General features: G+C 42.3%; 1 protein-coding gene across 7 annotated transcripts in view; it reads right to left on the bottom strand.

Moving 5' to 3' along the window:
- The window catches only part of SATB1 (SATB homeobox 1), a 94,064-nt gene extending 70,072 nt beyond the window's left edge, over nt 1-23,992 (bottom strand). For 2 of the 7 annotated variants that reach the window (XM_055804412.1, XM_055804408.1), the window contains exons 1-2: nt 23,860-23,992; nt 1,581-1,816 (exon numbers count right to left, since the gene is read on the bottom strand). In XM_055804412.1, coding sequence (XP_055660387.1) covers nt 1,581-1,791 — 211 coding nt within the window. In that variant the 5' untranslated portion in view covers nt 1,792-1,816; nt 23,860-23,992. Of the gene's footprint in view, nt 1-1,580; nt 1,817-4,582; nt 4,653-4,744; nt 5,467-23,855 lie in introns of those variants that run through there. The other 5 variants (XM_013296994.3, XM_055804411.1, XM_055804410.1 and 2 more) reach the window with 5 other exon arrangements.
- Nucleotides 23,993-24,003: the final 11 nt, after the last annotated feature.

Raw genomic sequence — 24,003 nt, forward strand, 5'->3', positions numbered from 1 at the left:
ATACAGGAGAGCACAATCTCAGCTGGCTGATCACTCCTGCTAGTACTTGGCAAGACTTCCAAGTGCAGCAACTTCATAACCTTCTAGTATTAAAGGGGAGAGCATTGGTCAGTGCTTGCTGCTAAAAATACAGAATGATTTAAACCTGAAGGCAGTGTTAGAGCTTTTGCTGAAGGTTTACGAGTCTGTGTAAACAGCACGTCTGCCATAAGGAGCAGTGAAGTCTGTAGAATCCTTGTCTAAAACTGTCCTGGCATTAAAGTTTGCTGTGCAAATATCACATAATACCAGAGACAGCTGAAATCTCCTATTTAGGAATTTATGGAACTTATATGTTTGCAGGCGTCAGAAAGTCCTTTTTATATAGCCCCACTGCTTCACTGTACAATGTTAATGCACTCTGCTTGAAAAGCCATAATAAATTATATTTTTAATGCTCTTACCCTGGCTTTCTTAAGATGCATACATTCTTGGCAAACAATCAATAAATAGGGTAATCATGAGCAGAGGCCAAAGAATTTGCTGAAGTGCTGTTTTTCCATTTTTAATAGATAAAGATCTAACAATACGGACTGCTGTGTCTGTTCATTTCAGGATCAATATATTCTTTGTTTTCACCAAACCAAGGAAAAAATAAATGATTGTACGATAAATGTTATGCATCAGACACAATGAAATTCCACTGCCTTCTAACTTTGTGCATTTAATAGTCTTGGTTGCATTTTGCACTTTGCTTAGCAAATGCAAGAAAAATCTGGACTATAAACATACACCGATTATACTAAGGAAAGTAGAGGCTGTTTTAAAACAAATGCCAAATTACTTGCAGCGAATTTTGATTTAAATTAGCAAGCCTGCAGGACATGGTCAAAAAGACTTACACATTTTGAGAAGCAAAATTTATAGATAATCGTCCATTAAAAGTATTTTCAGTGCAAACAAAAGCCATCCATATATAAACATCAATGATTCTAAATGTGCCTTTTCCTTGTGTAAATGTCTAATTACAGCAAACCAGCCACTGAAAAATATGACACCCAAGTTGTTCATTGTTCAATAATGAATTGTACTTAAGAAAATAAACTGCAAAGATTGACATCATAAATGACTTTTCCAATGTGATACCTAAAGATTTACACTCCCTCCTTTAAACCAACTTGCAACTGTTATGGAAATACTGCTGCCCTTCCAAGCTTGGACCATCATTAAGAGGGAAGGCAAAATTTGTTTTGGGGGTTCGGTATTTACTCTTAGATATTTTTGCGTTTCCTAGCCCAACACCTACTCAAAGAATTAATGCATTACATTACTTCTATTTCAATGTAGGAATTTGCTTTAATCAGGGCAGCTAGCCTTTACCTTAACAAAAATCAGACTCCACCCTGTAAAGCAAGATGCTCCACCCAAGCATGAAGCTTACATTTCCCAAATGTGATTTATATCAGAGTTGGGAATATATAGTATTTTAGAATGGAGATTTAATCCTGAAATATAAATGAAGTAGAGTCTGCAAAAGTATGCTTTCCCCAAAAAATATTATCATCCATATTTCTCCAATGCAGAATTATCAAAAGTGTTACCTTTTCTAATATTAGTTTTCATCAGGTGTCCAGAGTGTTTTAAAGGCACTCCTTGCATTTTAGTTCCTGTACTTCCAAGTCTTCCTCTTCCTAATGGGCTCCCATTCTGTTCCAAGCGCGCAATTTTGGCTGGTGGACCCTTCGGATCGCTTACATTGTTAGACATTTCTGAATGTTCTTTCCCCTGAGTTGCCTCGTTCAAATGATCCATACTCAGTCCCGCCTCTAAAGATCACCTGCCATGATTCAAAAAAAAAAAAAAATATATGTTGTACACGTGTGCGCATATGTATACGTATACAGCCTGCACATGTACAGAGATATATATGTATCATAAGCTCACAAAGAAGAATAAATAACTATTTTAACTGGAAAGAGATGCCTTTTTTAAAAGAAACAAACTTACTCTCCAAAAATGACCTCATACCCCAGTTTACAGAGAGATCGCATCATAATCGGGTGGAATTATTTCTTAAAAGCCAACCAGAGTACCCTTTAAAAAAAAAATAATCTTCAGAGATATTCTATTAAATCTGAGAGAGTCTAAGACTCATCTAAACAATGATGATTGTCAAGGTATGTGCTCCAACACAGCTATTGTTACAAATCTCACAGAAAGGTCTGTTATTAATCCCGGGTGTTTTTAATATGTTAAGAGGAAGAGAGAGAAAGAAAAAGATTCTAGTGAGATATTTCTCAATCTATTTGATTAAAAAAAATGGATGCACAACAATAGAGAGACTGTTAAAACTTTAGTTGAGGGAGCAACAGATTTATCAGAGATGTAGGAAATTGTTCATTTACAATTCCTTCCCCCCCCCCCCCCCCCCCTTAAAAATAGAAGTTAGAGGATAATTTAACTTCGGAAACCAGTGGCGGGATATGGTTGCTTTTGAGTTTCCTAACCAATGCTATACAAAGAGTTTATCAACTTTGCAAAGTTCAAAATATGTCTATGAAATTTTTCAGATGTTAAGCTTTAAGTGTTAAATGGAGTAATTTATTGAATTAAAAAAAATAATTGAGAAGAGCAGAGAGCATCTCACAAAACATAATGCTGGGAAAAAACCCACAATTTCTACAGCACTTTTGAAGCCCTTAAATATATTTTAAAAAAAAATACCAACCAAACCTGGGGGATGATAGCTTACGTGTTGGCACAGCTATTTGAAACCAAAACCCAGCAGTATTTTCAATAGCAAATTAAGGAAAGCTATATGTTAGCATGCTTATATTACCCTTTTTATAAACTTTTTAAACCTCCGTCCACGAATAACGATTCCAGTTAAATCACTAAAAATCTCCCAAGCCTAGAACATAATGGATTAAGTTTAGAGGATTTTTGTCTCTCATCAGAATCTGTTTTGCTAATTATACTAAAAAACCCAAACAAACAAACACCACCACCACCACCCCCCAAAAAAAAAATAAAATCTGTTGCTGAGAACTGAGACGTCTTTCTGGTTATGATTTCATTCCTCAATACTGTTGTGATTGTTAGGTGTTTCACCCTACTTTCTCTAACTGCGAAAGGTGTGACTACACTGGCAATTATGTTATGTATATAATATAATGACTAAGGACAGGTGACTAGACATAAGTTTATGAACTAATATTTACATTAGCAAGTAAAAATACTAATACTGGGGAAGTCACATTTAGAAAGACTGGTGTGAATCTGCTAATTGCTACTTTCTTTCAGTTGCCTAGTAATTCAATACATTTTCTGACATTTCATAGCAAAGCTATTAAAGCCTACACATCTTAGGATTTTTTTTAATATATTTCTCTGTCATCGGTATATATGCCAATGACAATTCTGTAAACTATTTTTTTCTTGTTTGAAAATCATGCTGCTTTTCCCCGATATGGTGAAGAAAGAGCTAATATATTAATCCGAACATTTACAAGCAACCTCAAGAATGCCACTGAATAGCTGAAGTTCAGAAAATCATTTTCCCTTATGCTGTAAGGTGACAGGCTAAGGTTTACCATTCATCTTGATCCCACCTGTTTTAGGTTGTGTGTCTCATTAACAGTAAACGTGCCTATTTTAGCCACTTTTCGAAAAGATTTTTTTTTTCGTTGTTTAGTGTATTAACTGCAGCCTAAGCAAAGAATTGCAGATTCAAATCATTAACATCTTCCGATGTTTCTGATGATGCTAACACGCTATAAAGCTGCTTTTCCAAGACTGGTCTCTCTCAAGAATAAGAATGTTAACAAAAAAGAGGAAAAAAGGGGGAGCGGGGGGAAGAGTAAAACCAAACCAAACAAAAATGCCTCAAACAAGAAAATCCTTGTCACTTTTGGCAACTTCAGAAGTAGTCTAAGGCACTGAGATTCTTTGCTACAAAAAGTATCTAGTCATCATGAGTCAGAATCGCACTACAACATGTACAGTGAATAAAAGTGATAGAACGCAGTTAAGTTAATGCACTGACTACAACCAAAACATCAAATGGGTCATTTTTGCTTGGCCTGAGAATACCCACCCATCGGCATCCTTTCACCGCTTAGTCATCTTGTAAAAAGCTTTATGTTACAAAGCAAAATTACATGCACATAAAACACCTAATTTACTCATTTAAACTCCATGCCCAAGGCTAAAGTTCACTGAAACCTCAGTTTGGAATAGTGATGAGCAACAACCAGCGTGGCCTGCCCAGGGAGAGGGTTGCAGAGAGGAACTATCACCTCCGCCGGTTCCAGGCCAAGAGTTTCCCTGGGTTTCGCGTTTAGGCATCTCTCACAACTACAAGTTTTCATCACAGGCATTGAGAGAAGAGCACAATTTCAAGGCACAGTTTCCCAGAGACAGCGTACACACGTACGGGCACACCGCGCAATTTCTGAATGAGAGTCGGTGCGGTATCTCCTTTTGTCGCGACGTAACGCCACCGGTATTATATTATTTCTTTCTCTCCTCCTGAATCAGCCCCCTCCCCATGCCTTTCCCCTCCTCTTCCCTCCCTCCCTCCCCCATAAAAACCCATAATCACATTTGAGAGAGGCTCCGCACTTATCCGTTCCATATGGCTCTCACAATCCAGGCCAAGCTTTCCCTGTGACCTTTTAAAGAGACAAAGAAGCAAAGTACTTATCTAGAAACAGAAACACTGCAGTTTTCTGAGTGAAATTAGCAAAACCGACCCGAAACTCACCACTTCAAAACTTGACAGCATATAAATAACAAAAACAAAGGAGGTTTCCTTTGCAGCCCGGGTTCTTGAAGAGGAAGAAGTTCAAGACTGATGTTTTCTAGGTCCCCCCCTTTTTGGAGGGGGGGAGAGGGGGGGCAGCAGACCTGAGGACTACTTCCCCTAATATTCCCTTATTTTTTTCTTTTTTTTCTTGTTGCTATTTTCCTCTAGGCGGGGAGGGGCAAAAATAGATAGCGAGAAACAGAGTAGCCATGAGCAAAACCGGCAATGGACGAAAAATACAGATTAAATGTCTTTTGAGAAAGCCAGTTTTCGAGGTTTAGCAACGGAAGGAGCTGAAGATCAAATTGATCAGACAAGTGTAACGCTCAAAACAAGGAATTCATAACAATAATAAATAATAATAATAAAATAAAGTAGCAGGTTTAAATGGAGGTGGAGGGTGAATTAAGTCTAGCTATCCTTTCAAAAATAAAACCAATGCGTACAAAAGCAAGTGAGAAAGGGGGGTATTAAGAAAAAAAAAATAAAAAGAAAAAAAAAAGGCAGCTTTTCTATCCAGTGTGAAGAGCAGAAAGTCTACTTCTAGGTTGTCACTTACACTATTATTCTCCAATAGGCACCCAGAGGAGCTGCACACACAGAAGGCGCCCGCTCCCCTCCCCCTCCGCAAAAATACACACCGTAACAGCCCCCAAACTTTCTGCGGAAACCTCAGCCCCAGAGATCGCTACTGAAGATTAAAAAAAAAAAAAAAAAAAAAAAGTGCAGAGAAAACTGCAGGAAAAGGCACTAAAATGCCACTTTTAATCTCGCCTTTGCGGTCCGGGGGAGGGGGGGGGGGGGGGGGGGGGGGGGGAGGGGGGGAAAAAAAAGGCAGAGAGGACCTGTCTCCTCTCATTTACCGGGGGCTGTTGTGCGAGTGAGGGGGGAGAAAGGGAGCGAGAGAGGAGGGGAGAGAGAAAAAGAACAGAGGGGAGGAAGGAAACACACACAACAAGGCACAGCACCACCACTACAAAAAGTGACGAGGTTTCACTCCCTCCGAGTCCAAAACCGGGAGAAATTATAATTAAAAAAAAAAAAAAAATATCCCAAACCTCTCTATTCAAAAACAAAAAAACCCAAACAAATAAAAAAACCCACCAAAACACAAAAAACTGGTTCTGCTTCTGCAAAGAAGAAAAAAAAAAGAAAAAAAAAAAAAAAGGAAAATCTGGGAACTCCGAGAAGAGTTGCTCACAAGAAGGGGTAAAAAATACAAAATAGAAAGGTTGCAAAAAGCCAACAACAACAACAAAAACCAAGCCAGCAAAAACCCAATAATAATTGAAAAAGAATAATAATGGTAGGCTTTGTTTTTTTGTCTTTTTTTTTTTTTTTTTTAATTCTCGTTTCCCCTGGCTGGCCGAGTATGGTTGTTATTTAGGCCGGTTTGGTGGTTGTTGCTGGATGTTACATGGATATACGTGTGTGTGTGTGTGTGTGTGCGTGTGTGTGTCCCCGGACGGAGCTGCCTTGCTCTGCTCTCTCCCCCCCTCCTCTCGCTCTCTCCCTCTCTCTCTGTTTCTGTCCCCATTAAATTATTACTTGACTCATCACTACTCCTCCTCCTCCTGCTGCTGCCGCCGCCGTCCCCTGCTCACAGCCTCCTCTCCTCCTCTCCGCTACCGCTCGCTGCCGCTGCTGCCGCTGCCGCTGCTTCTTCTTCCTCCTCCTCATTTTAATACAAAATAACACCGAGGCCACCGGCTTTTTTTTTTTTTTTTTTTTTTTTTTTTTTTTTTTTTACAGCCCGAGACGGGAGGAGGACGCAGCCTCCCTGCTGCTGCCCGGAGCCCTTCCCCGGCGGCCCCGGATCATCCGACGCGTCCTGGGAGAGAGAGAGAAAGTGGCAGTGGAGGAGGAGGAGGAGGAGGAGGAGGAGGTGGTGGTGAAGGAGAGAGGCGGGGGGGGGGAGGGGAGGTCGGCGGAGGGGGGGGGTGGGAAGCGGGGGGGTCGGGAGAGGAGAGGTGGCAAGGGGGACCGCAAGAAGGCGCGGGGAGGGGGCGCCGGGCCGGGGGGGCGGCCGCCGCCGGTAGGTGCGCGGGGGGGCCGGGGGAAGAGGGCGTGCGGCTTCCGGGCGCGCACGAATTTGCAGCCAGCTGGGTGCGGGTGAGGCGGCCCTGGCTGCGCCGCGCACAATGCCCGCCGCCCCGCGCGCCCCCGCGCCGGCCGCGCGCCCCCTGCGCGCACGCACGCACATGGCAGATGGGGCCTGCGGCGGAGGGGGCGAGCCGGCGGCAGCGCGGAGTGAGGGGGACCGGGGGGGTGGCGAGGGGAAAGGGGGAGGGGGGGGGGAGGAGGAGGAGGAGGGGCGGGGGTGAAGGCTGAACAATATCCTGCCGGCGCGCCGAGCGCGCCGCGCCCGCGCAACCCCCGCCCCTCGGCGCAGAGACTGCGCGGGCCGCGCCGCGGCGGGCAGGTGCACGGCGGAGGCGGCGCGTTGCCCGGCCGGTGTCCGCGCCGGGGCCGGCGGGGGGGCCCGGGCCGCTCGGCCCCGCGCTGCCGCAGGTGGGGGCGCGGCGCGCCGCGGGGGCAGCCCCGGGCCGCCTGGGGGGCGAGGGCCGCCCGCCCCTGGCAGCGCGGAGGGGAAGGCGCAGCACAGGGCGCGCTGCCGGGCGGCGGCGGGGGCCGGGAGGCGCAGCCCCCGTTCCGCGCAGGGCACCGGCCGCCAGCCCCGGCGGGGTGAGGCGGGGGGCGCCGGGGCTGGCCACGTCGTGCGGCCGCGCACCCCGCGGTGGGCGCAGTAAGTCGCTCCGTGCTCCTGCGGTGAGGTGCTGCGGGCCGCCGCGCCGCGGGACGCTACGGAGCGGCCCCCGTGTCGCCTCTGCGGAGCGGGACCGACAGCCGCCTCTGGAAGGGGAACGCTGGAAGGTGCAAACGTATTGACAGAATAAATAAGTGCCAGACAGACATGACTTTTTCCCGTCATGCACTTGGGGGGGGGGGGGGGGGGGGAAAGTAACCCAACTAGACAAACTTGAAAGCAACAAGTTTGTACAAGCTACGAGATAAGCAAAAAATTAAACTTCTTTATTGATAAAATGAACAGTGTTTGAATATGCTACGTCGAAAAGGAAAGTTGCGTCAGCGACCAAAGGAAACGTGAATTATTGCACAGATAGGTAACGAAAATATTTGGGATAGTAACTTTTTAAAAAAACAAACAAACCACCAACAAAACCCAAATACACGCACACCCCCCATACCGAACTGCACACACAAACTTGAAGCAGCAGCAAGAGTAGGCAAGTGAGGAGGCTAATACTGGTTCTTTAATACACAAAACAGCATGGCCTCTGAACAAAGAAAAGGTGAATCAATAAATCTATGAAGAGCAAAATCATCACTACACGCATATTACTATAAAAGAAGAGGATTGCATTGAGACTAGGTAAAGAAACAAGCTGACGTTTACCAAAACGAGCACAAACAGCGTACAGGGCATGCAGGAAACAGAAAATGGTAATAGGGTGAAATACATGAAATATTTATCATATTCAGCAATGCACAAAATAGATTATAATCTCAGAAGCAAAGAAATGCGGCGCTTGAAAATGAATGTGTTACATAATGCTGTTATTCACAGCGGAGCAAGTGGAGGTGGCGCACAGAGGAAACGTGAAAAGTTGTGCCTGGGTGGCATGTCCTGAGAAAGGTTACTAATACTGTTACCGAGAGTGAGGAGAAGGAAAAAAGAAAACCAACCAAGAAACATGTTTCACAAAGAAAAACAAGGGAAAATGTAGATGACATCTTCCATAACATATGATGAAGGGATAACTGTCTGGTGGGTTGTTTATTTAGAAACCAATCTTTTTTCCAACAAGACTGATTATTATTCAGTCCCTCTAAAGGGGGGGTGGGGGGTGCGCGCGGAAAAAGAGAGAATTATTATTTCCCAATACGTTCGAATACTTGGAGGAAAAACGGTGTTAAATTACTTGAATTCAAACTTTGCGGGCACAATGGAAAACACCAACATTGTATCCCTTGCCGTCCTTCTCTGGAAAGGGTGACACAGTGAACCTGAGCAGTGAGCAAGGCTGACCACTAAAGAGACTCGTGAAGGGTGAGCGTTTCAGCTGGCAGTATGCTGCCTGCAGTGTGATGGGAGAAAAGGACGTTCAAGATAATTTGAGAAATGCAGAGCTGATTAGAATTAGAGCAGATATTTAGAAATATGATTTGGAACAAGATTTGGGACTAAACCACCAGCGATTACAGGGTATGGCAATAACAAAAAAAAACAGAACAACAACAACAAAAGATTAAAATCTGTTCTAAAATAACTCGCTTTGGTGTTCATAAACCATTCCCTTCATGGTCAAAAAAAGCCCTTAAAATGTCCAGATTAAAACAAAGTGATTAATCTAAAAAGCAGAGACAGTGAATTAAAGGAGCAGGGAGATAACAATCTGATAATACAGGAGCACAGAAGGCCTAATAATGATATTATTACGCACACTAACCAAACACTGACAAACAAATATTCTGTTAATTATATAATCATGCATATGCTTCCTATGCTTGAGATAAATGATAATGGAATATAACTCTCTTCTTGAAACTGCATGTATGTACTAAACCCTATAAACTCCCTACAACATGGATTAATCTAATTCCCATATATCACTTATGCCTGGCAAAGTATTTACTACAGACTTGGAAAGCTCAGCGTGGAACCCTTGCTTTGACTAGAAAGTATGAATTACTGAAGGCTGCTACGTCTTGACGTATAGACAACCATCAGATATCTCTTATCAATACCAAACTACTTGGAATCAATTCAAGATACAGATATCTGGTTTTACATTTGTCCTATTCCAATTTGCACTTCACTGTGTCAACTTTGATATTAAAATGTTCCACTAGAATAAAGAGATTTATAATAAAAACATATATAAAGAACAGAAGATGAATAGATATTGTCATGGATACATACGCAGGCAATCATTTAAACACGCAGCAATAGTAACATCACATTTTTCATAGCTTCTAGTCAACATACAGCAGACAAATATACGTTTAATAAAGCTTATTAATCCTTAATAAAGTTGTTGCACTGTGTTTATGATACGAACATGCATTTTGCACCAGGTTGTGTTGAAATAAGACAAATACTTAAAAAGTTGGACCGTGTTTTTTCAACCCCCTGGTGAATTAACTCCTGAGCAGCAGTCTCAGTAGCTGAAAAACAAAACAAATTCTCCAGTGTGGCAGGCCGGCCGCCTCGGTGCTTCCTAAGGTCTCTATTCCAATCTTTTCTTGTTCAAAATAAATTAGGAAATACGGGCCCAAATCTTGAGGCTTGGCTTTTGTGCAATGCAAACAGAAATGACCTGGCAGCAAAGCAAAACCAGCATGGCTGTGTATTCTCTTTTATCAGATTTCTTTGGGGAGATCAGGCTGATTGGGTTTTATACATACGTACTTCCGACAACTCTGTGGCCATTCGGGCAACTTGTAAGCACCAGCCCATGCTGGAGGGGATGCAGAGCTGTGCAGCAGCAGCAGGACTGCTGGGAAACTCACTTCAGTGGGGATTTGAATGCATTTTCCCCACTGCGAGGGGCGATGCGTGCACGTTTATGGCTAATGGTAACTGCTGGACAGCAAAGCAATGAAAATACCAATCCACGGCTTCCTGAAGGTAAACACCTACGGCTAAAAGGTGGATGGCTTCCCGATGGGCTTGCGCCTAATTGCCGCATGGGTTAGACAGAAGTGTGTGTGAAGGGGCATGCACCCTACTGCGCAAGCCTCAGCGTAGTCACCGCTGCAGTGCGGATGCAGTCCCCTGGCCCTACAAGTTCTGCACCTCTGAAGTTGTTTTTCATTCGCCTCTGACTGACTTCCCCTCCATTTTTCCCTGAACAATAGTTGCCTCACACCACTCAAACCCTGTGACCAACCTGCCTGTGGCAATCTCAGCCTATGTACGACCCGAGAATCCGATGCACACTGATGCGAACTGCAGCATTCTGTGACATCCCCCACGCTGAACTCAAAAGTTGCATACCAACCTAGATTTTTTTGACTGCAACCTGCCCTAGCCTGGATAGGATGCCTGTCAAAAAGCAAAAGTGCTATGAAATGAAATTCATAGCACTGAAAGGCATCGCACACAAGCTGTCGTCCCCTCTCACATTTTGCATGAGCAATTTCTGCTCGTTTGTGTTCTCTCACACACGATGTCCTGAAACAGTTACGTAAAATGAATATTTAACTTACGATAGTCAGCTGTATTGAACTGCACTTAATTGCTTATGAAGTGAAGTAAATTATCCTTACCATATTCGTCAGAGGTGAAAAACCTACATATATGGCTACATGTAGTGCATTCATTAGTTTACAGACCCCAAATCCCTTGGAAAGTATCAGGTACCTACACAGTGTCCCATGGTGCAGCATTTTGTAGTTGGATGTCTCAGCTAGCTTGCAGATATGTAAAATCATATACAAACAGACATCTCCCTATTGATTGCCTCTGTGACGAGGCTCGTTTACTCCTGCAAACGTTTTCTGCAGTGTATTTCAATCATGGAATCTTTTTAAAAATAGAGTTGAATCAGAATATGCAAAATGTGGTTTTGGATAAAACAAGTTACTTTTAGCAAACCACTGCACCATTTTACACAAGTCCCTTTCATAGCTCTATGTCTATTTTGACTAAGATGCTTGTACAACCGAAGGAAATACATACATTTGCTGATATGGCCCCAACAGCCATTTCAGTTTGCCCCTTCGTGCCAAATGAGTCACGGAGCGGCAAAATGCTGGAAGAAAATTATGAAGTAAAACTCAACAAAACTGTTTGGCACAATGAAGTGAAGGGTGAACATGACTGCTAATGAGAATAGAGAGTCTTTCATCTCTGGCTGCCATGAGAAATCCTAGCTGGTTGAAATTCTAATAGACAGGTGTCCACTTTCCCACAAAAGACCACACCAATGAATATTAATGGTTAATCACATAAATTTTACTCTGTACTTAGCTGCACAGGCTCTGCCTGGTACGTGAACACTCTGAATTCACTTCCTAAATGAACATGCATTGCAACTTCCACAAACATTATCTACACATTATTTAATATAAACCAATATTTTTGACGACTATGGATTTCAGAACTACTTCAAATAAAAAGCTTCAACTTCCAAAAAAGTGTTTTGTGGACTGTATCCTCTTCCATCCATAACAGCAGACTAGATCCTTGATGAGTCATGCTTGTAATTTCCATGTGGTAGCTACAGCCAACTGCTTCCACAAAAAAGACCAAATAAAGAAAACGCAATAGAACTTTATATAATAATATTTAATGCAATTAGGCAGCTGGAAGAAAGGAGGAAAGTGGCATTTTAGGATGAGCCAAGTTACCTGTGTCATAAGTGTATGTTCAGCAGCTCACTAATTTCACGGCTTTCTCCCCAGAGGTATAATTTTTAGGCCTATCGTGTGAAGATGTTTAATGTGGAACACTGGACATGGGACATGGGGGAGGTGAAAAAAAGAATGGTTCCTGTTAAACCCCTGATCACTACAGTGCTAGGTAACACCTAGTCATGAAATGGACATACAATTGTTACCTAAAAGAAGAGTTAGTGATAAGCAGTTATTTTAGCAATGTGTCTGAATAGAAACTCTATTAATTGAATAGCATGTGAGCCATGATCCCCAGACACATAAATCTGTAGTTTCATTTTTTTTAACTTGTTAAAAGCAATGTTACACCAAGTTATCTCTAAAGTGGTTGCAACCTTGTTGACTAATTCCGCTTCTCTTTCCTTTCCCAAATCCTCTTCCATCACATCCAACAACTGCATTTCTTTCCCGGTCAAAAAAAAAAAAAAAAAAAAGGATGCTTTTAGGAATACGGAAGTTTCATCCAGCAGTTCTGGGTGAGGATGAATTTCACACAGCCCAAGCAAAGCTGTCCATTATGGTAGAAAACAGTCCGAACCCCTGTGGTTAGCACTACAGAGGATTATTCAAGCATTATTAGCTAGAGCTTAGATGCTCATGCTGTCAAGCTGAAACCACAGTGACTTGTTACATAGAAATACCTAATCAACGGGGACAACCACCTTTTTCTTTTACTTGATAGTATGAAAAAAATCTACTGATAAAAGTTGAAAACATGGAAGAATTCTAGTCTGAGGAAATGGTTAGAACTGATTGATGACTTGAACTATGTCAAACTTTCATTATGAAACCCAAAACCACATGAAATGTCCTGTTTCCAGTTTCACTGTTAACTCAGAACTCTGCCCAGGTTCTACTACACTTTTTCTAAGGTTCAAAACCTTTTAAATAACACTGTGCATCTAATTACAGCCAAACTTGACAGAAGTCAATATGCATTGTACATAAAATACATGCAAAATGTGTGGTTTTGGTGTAAAACAAATTGAAAGTTGGTGGTTTAGGCCGAATTTGCTTTTTCTTCTAGGGCTGGTTCCAATCTCAAACTCAGATGATTCCACAATAAGGAAGACTGAATGCACGAGTTTTTCACAGTTCTTTTCAGGAAGAAGTACCTGTTAATACACAGGCACTAACACAAAAAAAGGTTTAGCATATACAATGTCACTAACCTTGAAGGTCACTTACACATGCGTCAGGGAATGCTTTCTTTAAATGCAAACACCAGGCAAAAACAAGTCACTCCAAAATGTTACTCTAAGTACCCCATAAATGTTCAATATTAAAAAAAAAAAAAAAAAAAAAACAACAAAAACAAAGAACAGGAAAAAAAAAACCCAAAACCAAAAGGGGGGCAAGGGGGGATTAACGAAAATGTATTCAAGTATTTAACGTATCTATTTGCTAAAACAACTACATTTCTAGATATCCTGCTAAGTAGCTCTAACGGAAACAAACTGAGATGGAGAACAGCAGTTGGGAACCCGCTAGATTACAATATTTTTAGGGCAAAATGAGGTTAATATTTATGATAGTTCATTTATACTCATGCAAGCACTAGAAGGGAATGCCTGAGTAAGTGTGTAAAAATTAGTTCCTGTTTTAAACACAAAAACTGGGGGGGAACGTTTGTATTTTACATGAGCGTAAGAATAGCTGAGTAAGAAGAAACTGAGGCACGCACATGAAGTTACCTAGCAGAGCTTCAGCTGTGAAAGAAGAAATAACATTCGAAACTAATTATTTTCACAGCATCTGTGTTCATTTCCTTAGGATCTCTTCTATATAATTTGTTTCTGGCAGGTTACACAACAAACTCCTTCCTGTATTAGATTTTTTTTCTTCTTCACAAATGTTAATAAGATGCTCACGAGAAATTTTGAAATATTCTGCTCATGAAAAAGATGCGGTGCGTTCTCTCAACTCATTTTTCTTTATAGGTATACAGATGGAAAATCTCTCTGCACCACATAGGAAAATGTGCTGCTTCAAAGGTGGGTGGAGCCAGGTGAAGATATGCTCCAAATGATCGCAGTCATAGAAAAGTAATGTCCAAATCAAGTTACCCCTGTGTTTCTGAAACACGAGACACCTTCAAATACAAGAATCCCTCAACACGCTGGCATGAATGAACTACACAAAAAAACCTGTCAGCTCACACCTAAGCCTGTGCTTAAACCCCTTTTAAATATTCCTGTGTAAAAAGAGGAAGAAAACACATTTAGCTTTTCTTAATACCAACCGATTGATGCTGTGGGCATATCACAAAGGGTTATCGTATTTTTAGCTTGATTGTGGTCTGGGAAAATCTTTCCATGACCAAAAGAAATATTATGCCCAGTCCATACTGAACTTTTTAATAAAAAGCAATCTGCTTCGTTGTCAAATGATTGAAAGAAATTGAATTAATGCCTTTGGAGGGAACGCCTATATTAAGTATCACAATCACAAGAATGCGTGTATATGCACATATGAATATATATACAGTCACAGTCTACCCTGTTGCTTTAATGTCATAACACTATAGGCCATAAGCAGCTGAAGGCAGAAGTGAACTCACACAATTTAAAATATCATGCTGACACAATTCTAAGGTTAAACGATGTTGTGTAACTTACTGGAAGATTAAATGCTGGCTTCATCATAGGACAGTTTAGCCCTAGAAAAGGAAGGCAGTATAGAAATGCTAGCAGACAAACAAATTAAAAATAGTAAGTTATAAACAGGGGAAAATGAGTTTATGCCACACCAACAAAACCAAAAAGAAACAAAAAACCCCAAACCCAAAAAGCAAAAAAACACAAAGATGCTTGAAAAGCAGTATGCTATGTTAGATGTTTATCTATACATAAGAGACAGGTGTCACAAAAACAAAACAAAAAAATCACGAAGCTAAAGAGAAACTTTAACTCACCAGTTTCCATCTGTTATATCTGAATTCATGCATAATTGATTATCCATGACTGGTAAGTTCTTTTTTTTCACTAGCCTAACAGAGTTTTCTAAACATTATGTGTTAAATCACCACCAAAGTAAAGGGTGTTTGAGAAACCGTAAGGGCAGAATAAAATTTTTTTAATGAAAAATAACATGTCAGTTAATAATAGAGCTGACCTATGTTTAAGAGAGAAATTTTAATCATGTGCATATTAAATATTAATAACCTATTCTGTTATTGTTATAATAAGGTTAAGTAAGCTTCTCCATGCTTAAGGAAAGAGAAAAAGTAGGAATATGTAACAGTGAAAAAAACCACTGAGAAGCAGAGACATAAGGAAAATGTGTCAACAATAAACAAGAGGAAATGAGAAAGAAGGAAAAGATGAAGGTGGAAACTAATCTGTGTGTGTCATTATGACTGCCAGAGTACTGGCAAAGAAGCAGCATCCTTTTATTTCAATTTTAATCATTTCTGAATTTTAATACCCTGCTCCTTTTGTAATTCTCCTGGCATTCCCTATATGCATCCATCCCAGCCAAAACACCAGTGTAAATTAAATGGCACGCAACCACACCACTGATGTAGTTCTCCCAGCAGAACCAACTGAGTGACCAAAAAGCAGAGAAGGTATGACTACTTTGTGTCCCCCGTAGACCACTGGCCAATTAAGTGACTTAATGTTCTTCAATTCCTTTAATTTTGAAAAGAAGGGCAGTGGTTAGGTAACCCAGCAATATAGAGCCATTAAAAAAAAATAAAGCAAGCCAGTAGTAATACAATAATCAGTGACCATCAGGGCCTGGAAAAATGAGTTTGCTCTCACTGGCACTAAGGAGCATCACATGATTATTTAATTACAGCTCTAATTTTTGTCTCGTGGATGGCAACATATCAACAATTAATAGGGCAAATAGAGGAGACTGCATTTTTAAAGAGACAGAACCTATATGAAATACAGCTTGGAAATGCAATTTATCAGACAGTATAATGTTTCTTAAGGCATATCTGTCATCATGCTACACATACAAAAAAAATGCTACTGGTTCAATTTTCTTGCACGGTATCTATAAAATTCTTCTGGAATGCTTAGAAAATAAAAACTACATCTATGAGTATCCTAACTGTCATTTTAAGTGGCAATGCAGAAGTCAGTCTCTCACAGGACATGCAGTTCCAATAAAGTAAGCAGTGGAATCACAAGTTTTGAATATAAAAATATTATTATGAAATTATTACATCCTTATCTTAAAAATATCATTAAAAAATTCTTCAGGAATGGACAAAAGGTTATGGTATTCAGTGAGTCAAGTGAAGAAAAGAAAAAAAGAAAAAGTCAATAAAATACAGTCAATGGGACAGAGATTGATTTTGATTGATTGATTTTACTGTGAGATTTTCTTACAAAGCATACTGAAACTAAGGGCTCAACACCAATGTTGTACCATTCCTGCACACTACTGCTAGTTAAGAAGTGAAAACCAGAACCCGCAAGAGGACATAAATATGATCGATCGAAAAGCTCTGCTCTGAAATGGTTGGATGCGGTTCCATTGTGCCTCGTCCTGCAACGACCGCAGTGCAAAACACGGGGAACTGTGGGAAGTTCAGTATGTGGAGGAGCACTTCTCGCAAGCTGCACAATTATAGGAATCTGCAAATGTATCAAAAGAAAACCTCTAATTTTATGCACCTGATCTTTCTTGCAAATGTACTCTCTTTTCCGCAGCAATGTGTGGACCAAGTTACAAACCCCATAAATTTACATTATCCAGAATGTGATTCTGACAATATTCAATATGTGACATGGCAAGCTCCAAATTTCCTCTAAGCACTAAGCTGTACATGTGAATAACCTACCAAACTACTCTTAGATTTTTTTAATCTTACTTCTCAATATAGAACTTAAACGTGTTTTTTTTCATTTGGTATTCTAAAATCTATCCTTTGAACAAGCAAAGAAGCACTGAGTTTGGGCCCTTGCACAGAAAAAAACCCAAACCACAACAACCCTGCTAAAAGCCAGTTTCAGTATTATTGCAAAAAGAAGTGTAGCAGAAGAAACACTATTACATTGTGCCCCATTCCTCCCCAAAATTCTGTAAAATTAAGTTGTTTTCATTGAAGACATGAACATTCTGGATTGGAGATCTTAATCTATAATCTTAAAAAGAAAGCTGGCAAGCAAGAGCTTGTATGTAAAATTATATATCATTCTTTTTATGCACTGGTTACTATACAGATAACATGTCTCACAAAGACTGTAATTAAATGTCTAGTGCAGAACTAACACCAAAAAGCATACAGTATTATTATATTACAATGAACTCTTAGAAGCTAAAACTGTCATTTTTTAAGTTTTAAGATGCCTTTAATTATTCTTGAGACTTCTTACATTTATCAAGGAGGCCCACCTATGATGAGACGTGTTAATGATTTAAAAATCTTTCTAATATGGCTCTCCACAAAAATATTAATTTAATCTTTGATTATAAACATTTTAAAACTCACTCTGCAATTTCTCTCCACTTTGTTTTTTGCCTTTGGTCTTTCTGTGAGTTTGTGCACACACAGACTCTCTCTCCCCTCCTCTCTGTCTGTCTTTTATTCAATGCATTGCAATTGGGAATACAGGGCATGTATGATATTTAGAATTTTTCTCCTGCTCATGGAAAACGTTTTTGATTACTTGGCTGTTACAAACAGAGATATATTCTAAGCGCAGTAACTGAAAAGGAAATATCTTTGCTGTACCTTTGCATGTGGGTTTGAGTTTAGAGCAGCAATGCTTTGCACTTGTGCTGTACCATGCTTTCTGCTTTAGGACTGAGTTACAAATATAAAGAAATATTTAATCCTTCGGTGTTCTATGAAACATATATATATATATTAGTAATTTTATATGTGGATAAATAAGCCAGGGGCATATTGAGGCTGCATTTATAGAGGGACTGTGTGCTGCAGCTTCCTTTTCTTTCATATGAAGTTGTGAGTGCTAGGTATTTTCAAAATCAGGGTCACGGCACTAAGGATTGCAAATGTGGCGCGGTCAGTTTTTTACCCAAGATCACACATTTTTGTCAGGGCTCAACCAGAACCAAGAGTCCAGACACCAGAAAAGATTACGAGACAATCCTCCAGGCATACACGATCTGAGTGCACCACCACTTCTTCTAGTGAGCAGCAAGTGGGACACACAAATGATTGCTGCTGGCCAAATAAATCCTGTCAGAGCAGGATCCTGGGAAGATGAGATGCACTCGAGGTTTAAAGCACCTCCCTCATCTCCTCAGGTCATATCATGTCACACTGTGCCAAGGGAAAGAGATAGAGCAGATAGTCGCTGGGAGTTACGCAAGGCCAACACAGCCGATAGACAGACGTGGCCCATCCTGATGTTCTGCGCCCAGGTGCAGCTGGGGTGACTGAGGTCCATCTGCAGGCGAGCAGATGCTTCTTGCCGATCCAACCCGCAGTTCACGACAGAAAAGCACAAGCTGGCGAGAGTTAACTCCTGGGAACCTACAGCTGTGGAGACCTGTTTTCAGTGATGCCTTACCACAGCTCAGAGAACCTAGCTCAGGCTCTGGTGAAAGGGAGCCTCCTTACAGCCTGTCCTAATCCCAGCATACACAAATGCACACAGTCTCACAGGAAAATTGAGCTCCGAAGAGATCGCTGCGTACTGGTGTCCTAAATAAATGCTGAAAGGTGACCTTGGCATAAACAGAGTGGTAGCGTGTCCCTCAGCCTGTCTGAACACCTAACGCTCATCCCTTACAAGAACTGTAAAAACGAAGGTCTACCAACCTCGGCAGAGATACACCAGTGTGCATGGGAGGAAAGTCAGGCCCAGCAAGTTTAAAAGGAGATATTTACAATTCAGATGGTCCCTGAGGTGTGTTACTATGCTCTACTCCTGTACTCTACTATTACTATGCCGTTCCTACTACACTGCACCAGATTACGCAGATTGAGTAGATTACAGCTGGTGCAGGGCACAAGGACCAGAGCAGAACACATGACCAAGATCAGTACCGGTAAATCTCTTTAAAATTAATCTCTGTCATGACTTACACCTACTGAGAGCAATGCAGTGCAGAAACCATTAGGAAGTCGACATTGGCAGAGCATCAAAATGGACATCAATTAAGTAATGAAGCGTTGGTGATAACTGTGGTAAACGTAGATGCCACAGGATGGCAAATGTTGGAAAATACCTGCATTTTTTAAGGGAACATGATAGTATACCCTTTTTGAAGTGACACAAGTTGTGATGAGGGCTGTTGAGAGTTCATGATGCTGCTCACATGGAAACTGACATACAAGCTAACTTAATGTTAAGTATAATAATTTCAGAATCTGAGGAAAAAATGGGCCTCCCAGGTAGAGGTTATTAATGGACTCTTCCGACGGAGAATTTAGGGAAGCTTTCTGCAAACTGTAGGCTATTCTGACTGCAGCTATCTTCAGTTCAAAAGCCAGCTACTTAGATGCATTAGTCCAAGATTACAAGTAACATCAATAGCGTTTTCTGACACAGACTTTTATAAAGTTGCAAAATTTCCGTAAAACAAGCAATAAGAACTGGAAGTTACTCTTTAACCATCAAACTGTTTTACTTTTTTTTTTTTTTTTTTTTTTTTTTAGAATCAGTAGCAACTTTGTGACAACCAAAGTTTAAAAAATGCACTTGATTGCATAGTGACAGATTTGCAGAACATTTTTCATCACACACACATATGTGCTTTCAGTTATTAATAAAATGCTTCTGCCCTTAATCTGCCATTGCCTGAATATACAATTTCAGTGACTTGGATAGACAAATACTGTTAAGGAATTCTGTTTTCCCTGTTTGAGATGCAATTCAAATACACCAAGTAAAACTGAATGCTATGTCTTTAAAACTGGCTTCTGCATGCCACAGAAAGGAATACCGAATCACTTTTCTATTAGGTTCCTCTTGGAGTGGAATGATAACAAAACTTTCTCTTCTTCTCACCCCCCCATTCCTTTTTTCCTCATTTTAAACAGGGAAGAGCCAGCTGCCCTGGATAACACCACAGGTAGATATTAAAATGGAGACAGTCATTATTTAGTGGCGACAGGAATATAAATACATGCACTAACCTATAAACTGGTGTTTACTTCAGGAAAGTAAGTCATATTTTTCCTCTGATTGCCGTGCTGTCAGTTTAATGCAGCGTAAATAAACAGTAGGTGCATGATAGCTTTAAGTAGAAAGTGTTCATTCCACAAGAGGAACAGATTACTGAATCCTGATGCTTATAATGGCAAAAGCAGAACTTCCATTTTACCTGAAAATATAGCCCCCCATGTGAAGAGACTTGTGGCTTTTCTATTAAATTAATTTGTCAGAATTCTATGAAAAATACTACGTACTCAAAGAACTTTACCAAAAACATTCATTTTTGCAGCCCTCCACTTGAACCATTTGAAAAAAAAACAAAAGCCAATCACTCCTCTGTAATTTCATCATCCCATCGCTCTAAATGAAAGCTTTATATAATCAACCTAATATAACAGAAAATAAAATGATATATAGAATTGCCTATACTTTGAGTTATTTTGTTCTTATAAATATATTCCCTGACTGAAAGTAAAAAAAATCCCCTTTGGAAAAAGCAATGATTTCAGAGAAGATTGTATATACACTCTACATCTATTAACATAAATTATAAGAAAGTAAAATGTTCCAGATGTGTTTAAACTGTTGTAGAAGGAAAGTTTGTGGCTTCACTGGATATATATTAAATATACCTAGAGAGAGCAATGGCAGTTATATACAAGAAGGCAATATAATGCTTCAGTAGTATCTATGGTAAAATAGCGTAGTTCCTAGAAATATGACTGAAACGTTTCAGAAATCCTATTTCCTACATTTCTAATCCAGAAATCTACTTTTAACATATTTCTTCTATATATTGTAAAGTATTTTATTAATAAAATAATCTCCTATATTTTTCCCCCCAAAATACAGCTGGAAACCTTAAGAAGGACTTCAAATTCATCTGATGATGTCTAGAGTAAAAAAACAGGTGACAATAAAAACAGGTGACAATACTTCCAAAAACTGAGTGGTTGATACAATTAAAAGATTTGGAGGTTTTTTTCCCTAAGAACACCAGACTTCAGCTGATCATCATCTAAAGGGCAGTCACACACATTTAAACCCTTCCCTGTCCCAAACCCGAAACGTGGGATGAGTTAGTGCTTATTCAGGACTTTCCTACCCTGCAGAGGTTTTTGCACGGGAGGGGTGGCTGTGCCCGCAGTGCGGGCAGGACTGAGGGTGGCGGTGGCCGTGGGATGCTGGCAGGGCTGCAGGCAGGGCTGCAGGCAGGGCTGCAGGCAGGGCTGGTGCTGCCTGCCCTGCCTTGGGAGGCTCGGCGAGAGGGCAGGTGCTCATCAGCTGACCTGCTGGGCCTAGGCTGCAAACCCCAAAGGTGCCCTGCTCGTGCACAAGCTCGGGCTATCGTGACAGACCCTCTGCGTCTCATCCTGCCAAAGCACCGTGTCCCAGCAGCGAGTCAGAGATGGACTTGCCTGCCTTCACAGTGCTTTCTCAGGAGTGTGCAGCAGTAGGTTGGGACTCACGTGTATCACTAAAATAACAGGAGAGGAGAAACTGCGAGAGCTACTTTCCTATTTGAAGTATTAAGAACAAAGAATATAAAAAGGAAACGGCCAGTTTTTCAAAGTGTACGCACAACCAGCATTCCATTTAAATGTTTTTTGTTCCAGTCAACTCTTTTGCATACAAAGGGCTTATTTATTACATATTTGAACTTGTGGGAAAAGGGAAGGAACGCACTGATTCCTGAAATAACTCTACAGTCTTTTTGGAGACTTCACTCTTCTGTGCTCTTGTCCTACTCAGAAGAGTTTTATTCCAGGGATGCAGGAATTCCTTGGAGTCAGTTGTTTCTTTTCCACTAGCTGTTTGCATTCAAGTGTGGGCACACATAGCATACTAGCCAGTGTTTTTAATTTCTCCTCTGTTACCTTATTATGTGTGTGTGCGCTATCTGCTCAGACGCATGCTTATACATGAACACATTGCACTTGCTGCCTGCTTGTTTTGTTACCTACTCCACGTTATTACACATTTCTGTGCAAACCATTGCTTCGACTTGAAAAGCAAGGTAATACCAGTAACAATCTCACAGAGAAAATGAATGAGAAAATGAGCGTAGTACAAAATTGCTAAAGAGCATATAGGAATACGGGATTGAGAAGAGCACTCTCAAATTCTACAAACAGCGCTGCACAGTAATTAGAAGATAGAAATTGCAGAGAACATCCTACATTCACGTCTTTACGCTTACTGTTTCAAGTTGTTTTTGAATAGTGCGCCTGATTTGACACATTTCTATCTGGTGATTGTGTTAAATGCTTGAAGAGGTAGTGAAATATCCAAGCATTCCTTGTGCTAACTACAGCTGAAATTTTACACTTATTGTAACCTTTTCTAACAATGTGAGAAAAACAGAGTAAATATATTAAATTTGTTTCACAACAGATGCTTAGGTTGTTAATATTTAAGATGCCTATTCATGCTATTCCTGTCTGCACATTTGTCAAAAATGTAAGCTTGAATGCTAATGTTTGCCAGCAGACTACAGCAGACAAATATATGAATGCACTGTGCCGAAATAATATAAAGTAGAAGTAAGGGACGGCCGCTAACTCCCACCCAAGTAGCAGGGACCGGAGGGAAAGGGGCACTACGGGCTCGTACGCCCGGGAGTCTCTGCGTCTGAATTTGTGAATTCTTCTCACAGAAGCGCTGCGCTCGGTGGGACCGGCTGCAGCCCGCGGAGAGCCTGCCTCAGCTTAAACTCATCGCAGCTCAGGAGCTGGTGCGAAGTGTCGCATCCAACTTGGTTTTAGCGAAGTTTCTCTCGCGGTCCGGGAAGCCCGAGGCTGGCGGAGGGAAACTCCGGCCCGGGCAGGTGCCCGTCAGGAGCGCTCCCCCGGGCAGCCGGCGCAGCCGGCGACAAAAGGACGGCGGTTTGAGGAAAACCTCGGGCGGCGGGTGTGGAGACGGAGCGGAAAAATCAAAAATAAAATCCCGGAGCACAGAGGCGAGTTCCTGGCACCGCTCCCCGCGGCAGCGGCGGGTCGTGCCGCGGGCGGCCGGGGGGGACGTGCCACCCACCGCCACGGGCGCGCCCCCGGCGGGGCGATCCGCGCCCGCCCGCGCAGCCCCCGCGCCCCCCGCCGCGGAAGCGCCACCCCGCGACCCCCTTCCCGCACCCGCCCCGAGCCGCCGCTTCGCCCCGCGCCCCCCGCCGTCGGGGGTGCTGCCGCCCCGCCGCCCCGCGCCCGCCGCTGCCGGGAGGCGCGCGGGGCCGGGGAAGAAGTTTGCCAAACTTTCCGGGGTTTCGGCTCTCCCCCGGCCCCCGCTCCCCCCGCTCCCCCCCGCGTCGGCGGCGGGCGAGGCGGCGGCGGGCAGGGGAGCGGAGCGGGCCCGGCGGCCGCCCGCGGCGCGGCGGCAGGTGTGAGCCCGTGGCGGCCGGGAGGCTCCGGCAGCGGCAGCGCCAAGCGGAGCCCCCCGCCCCGCGCCTCCCCCCCGCCCGCCCGGGTCGGCACCGCCGGCCGCGGTAAATCACGGCGGCGGGTGCCCCCGGCACGGCCCCGTCCCCCCCCGTCCCCGAGGAGCGACGCCGAAGGAGCGGGACCGACTCACTCATGGGAGCGCGGCGGGCGAGGCCGGCGACACCTCCGGCTTCCGAGGCGCCGGCGAAGTTAATTGCACTGAAGTTCAAGTTGTCTTTTCACCCATCAGGAGTGGGCGTTTAAAGGAAGGAGAGCGAGGAGGAGGAGGGGGAGG

The sequence above is a fragment of the Falco peregrinus genome, chromosome 5 (assembly GCF_023634155.1).
Source record: "Falco peregrinus isolate bFalPer1 chromosome 5, bFalPer1.pri, whole genome shotgun sequence".
Taxonomy (NCBI): Eukaryota; Metazoa; Chordata; class Aves; order Falconiformes; family Falconidae; genus Falco; species Falco peregrinus.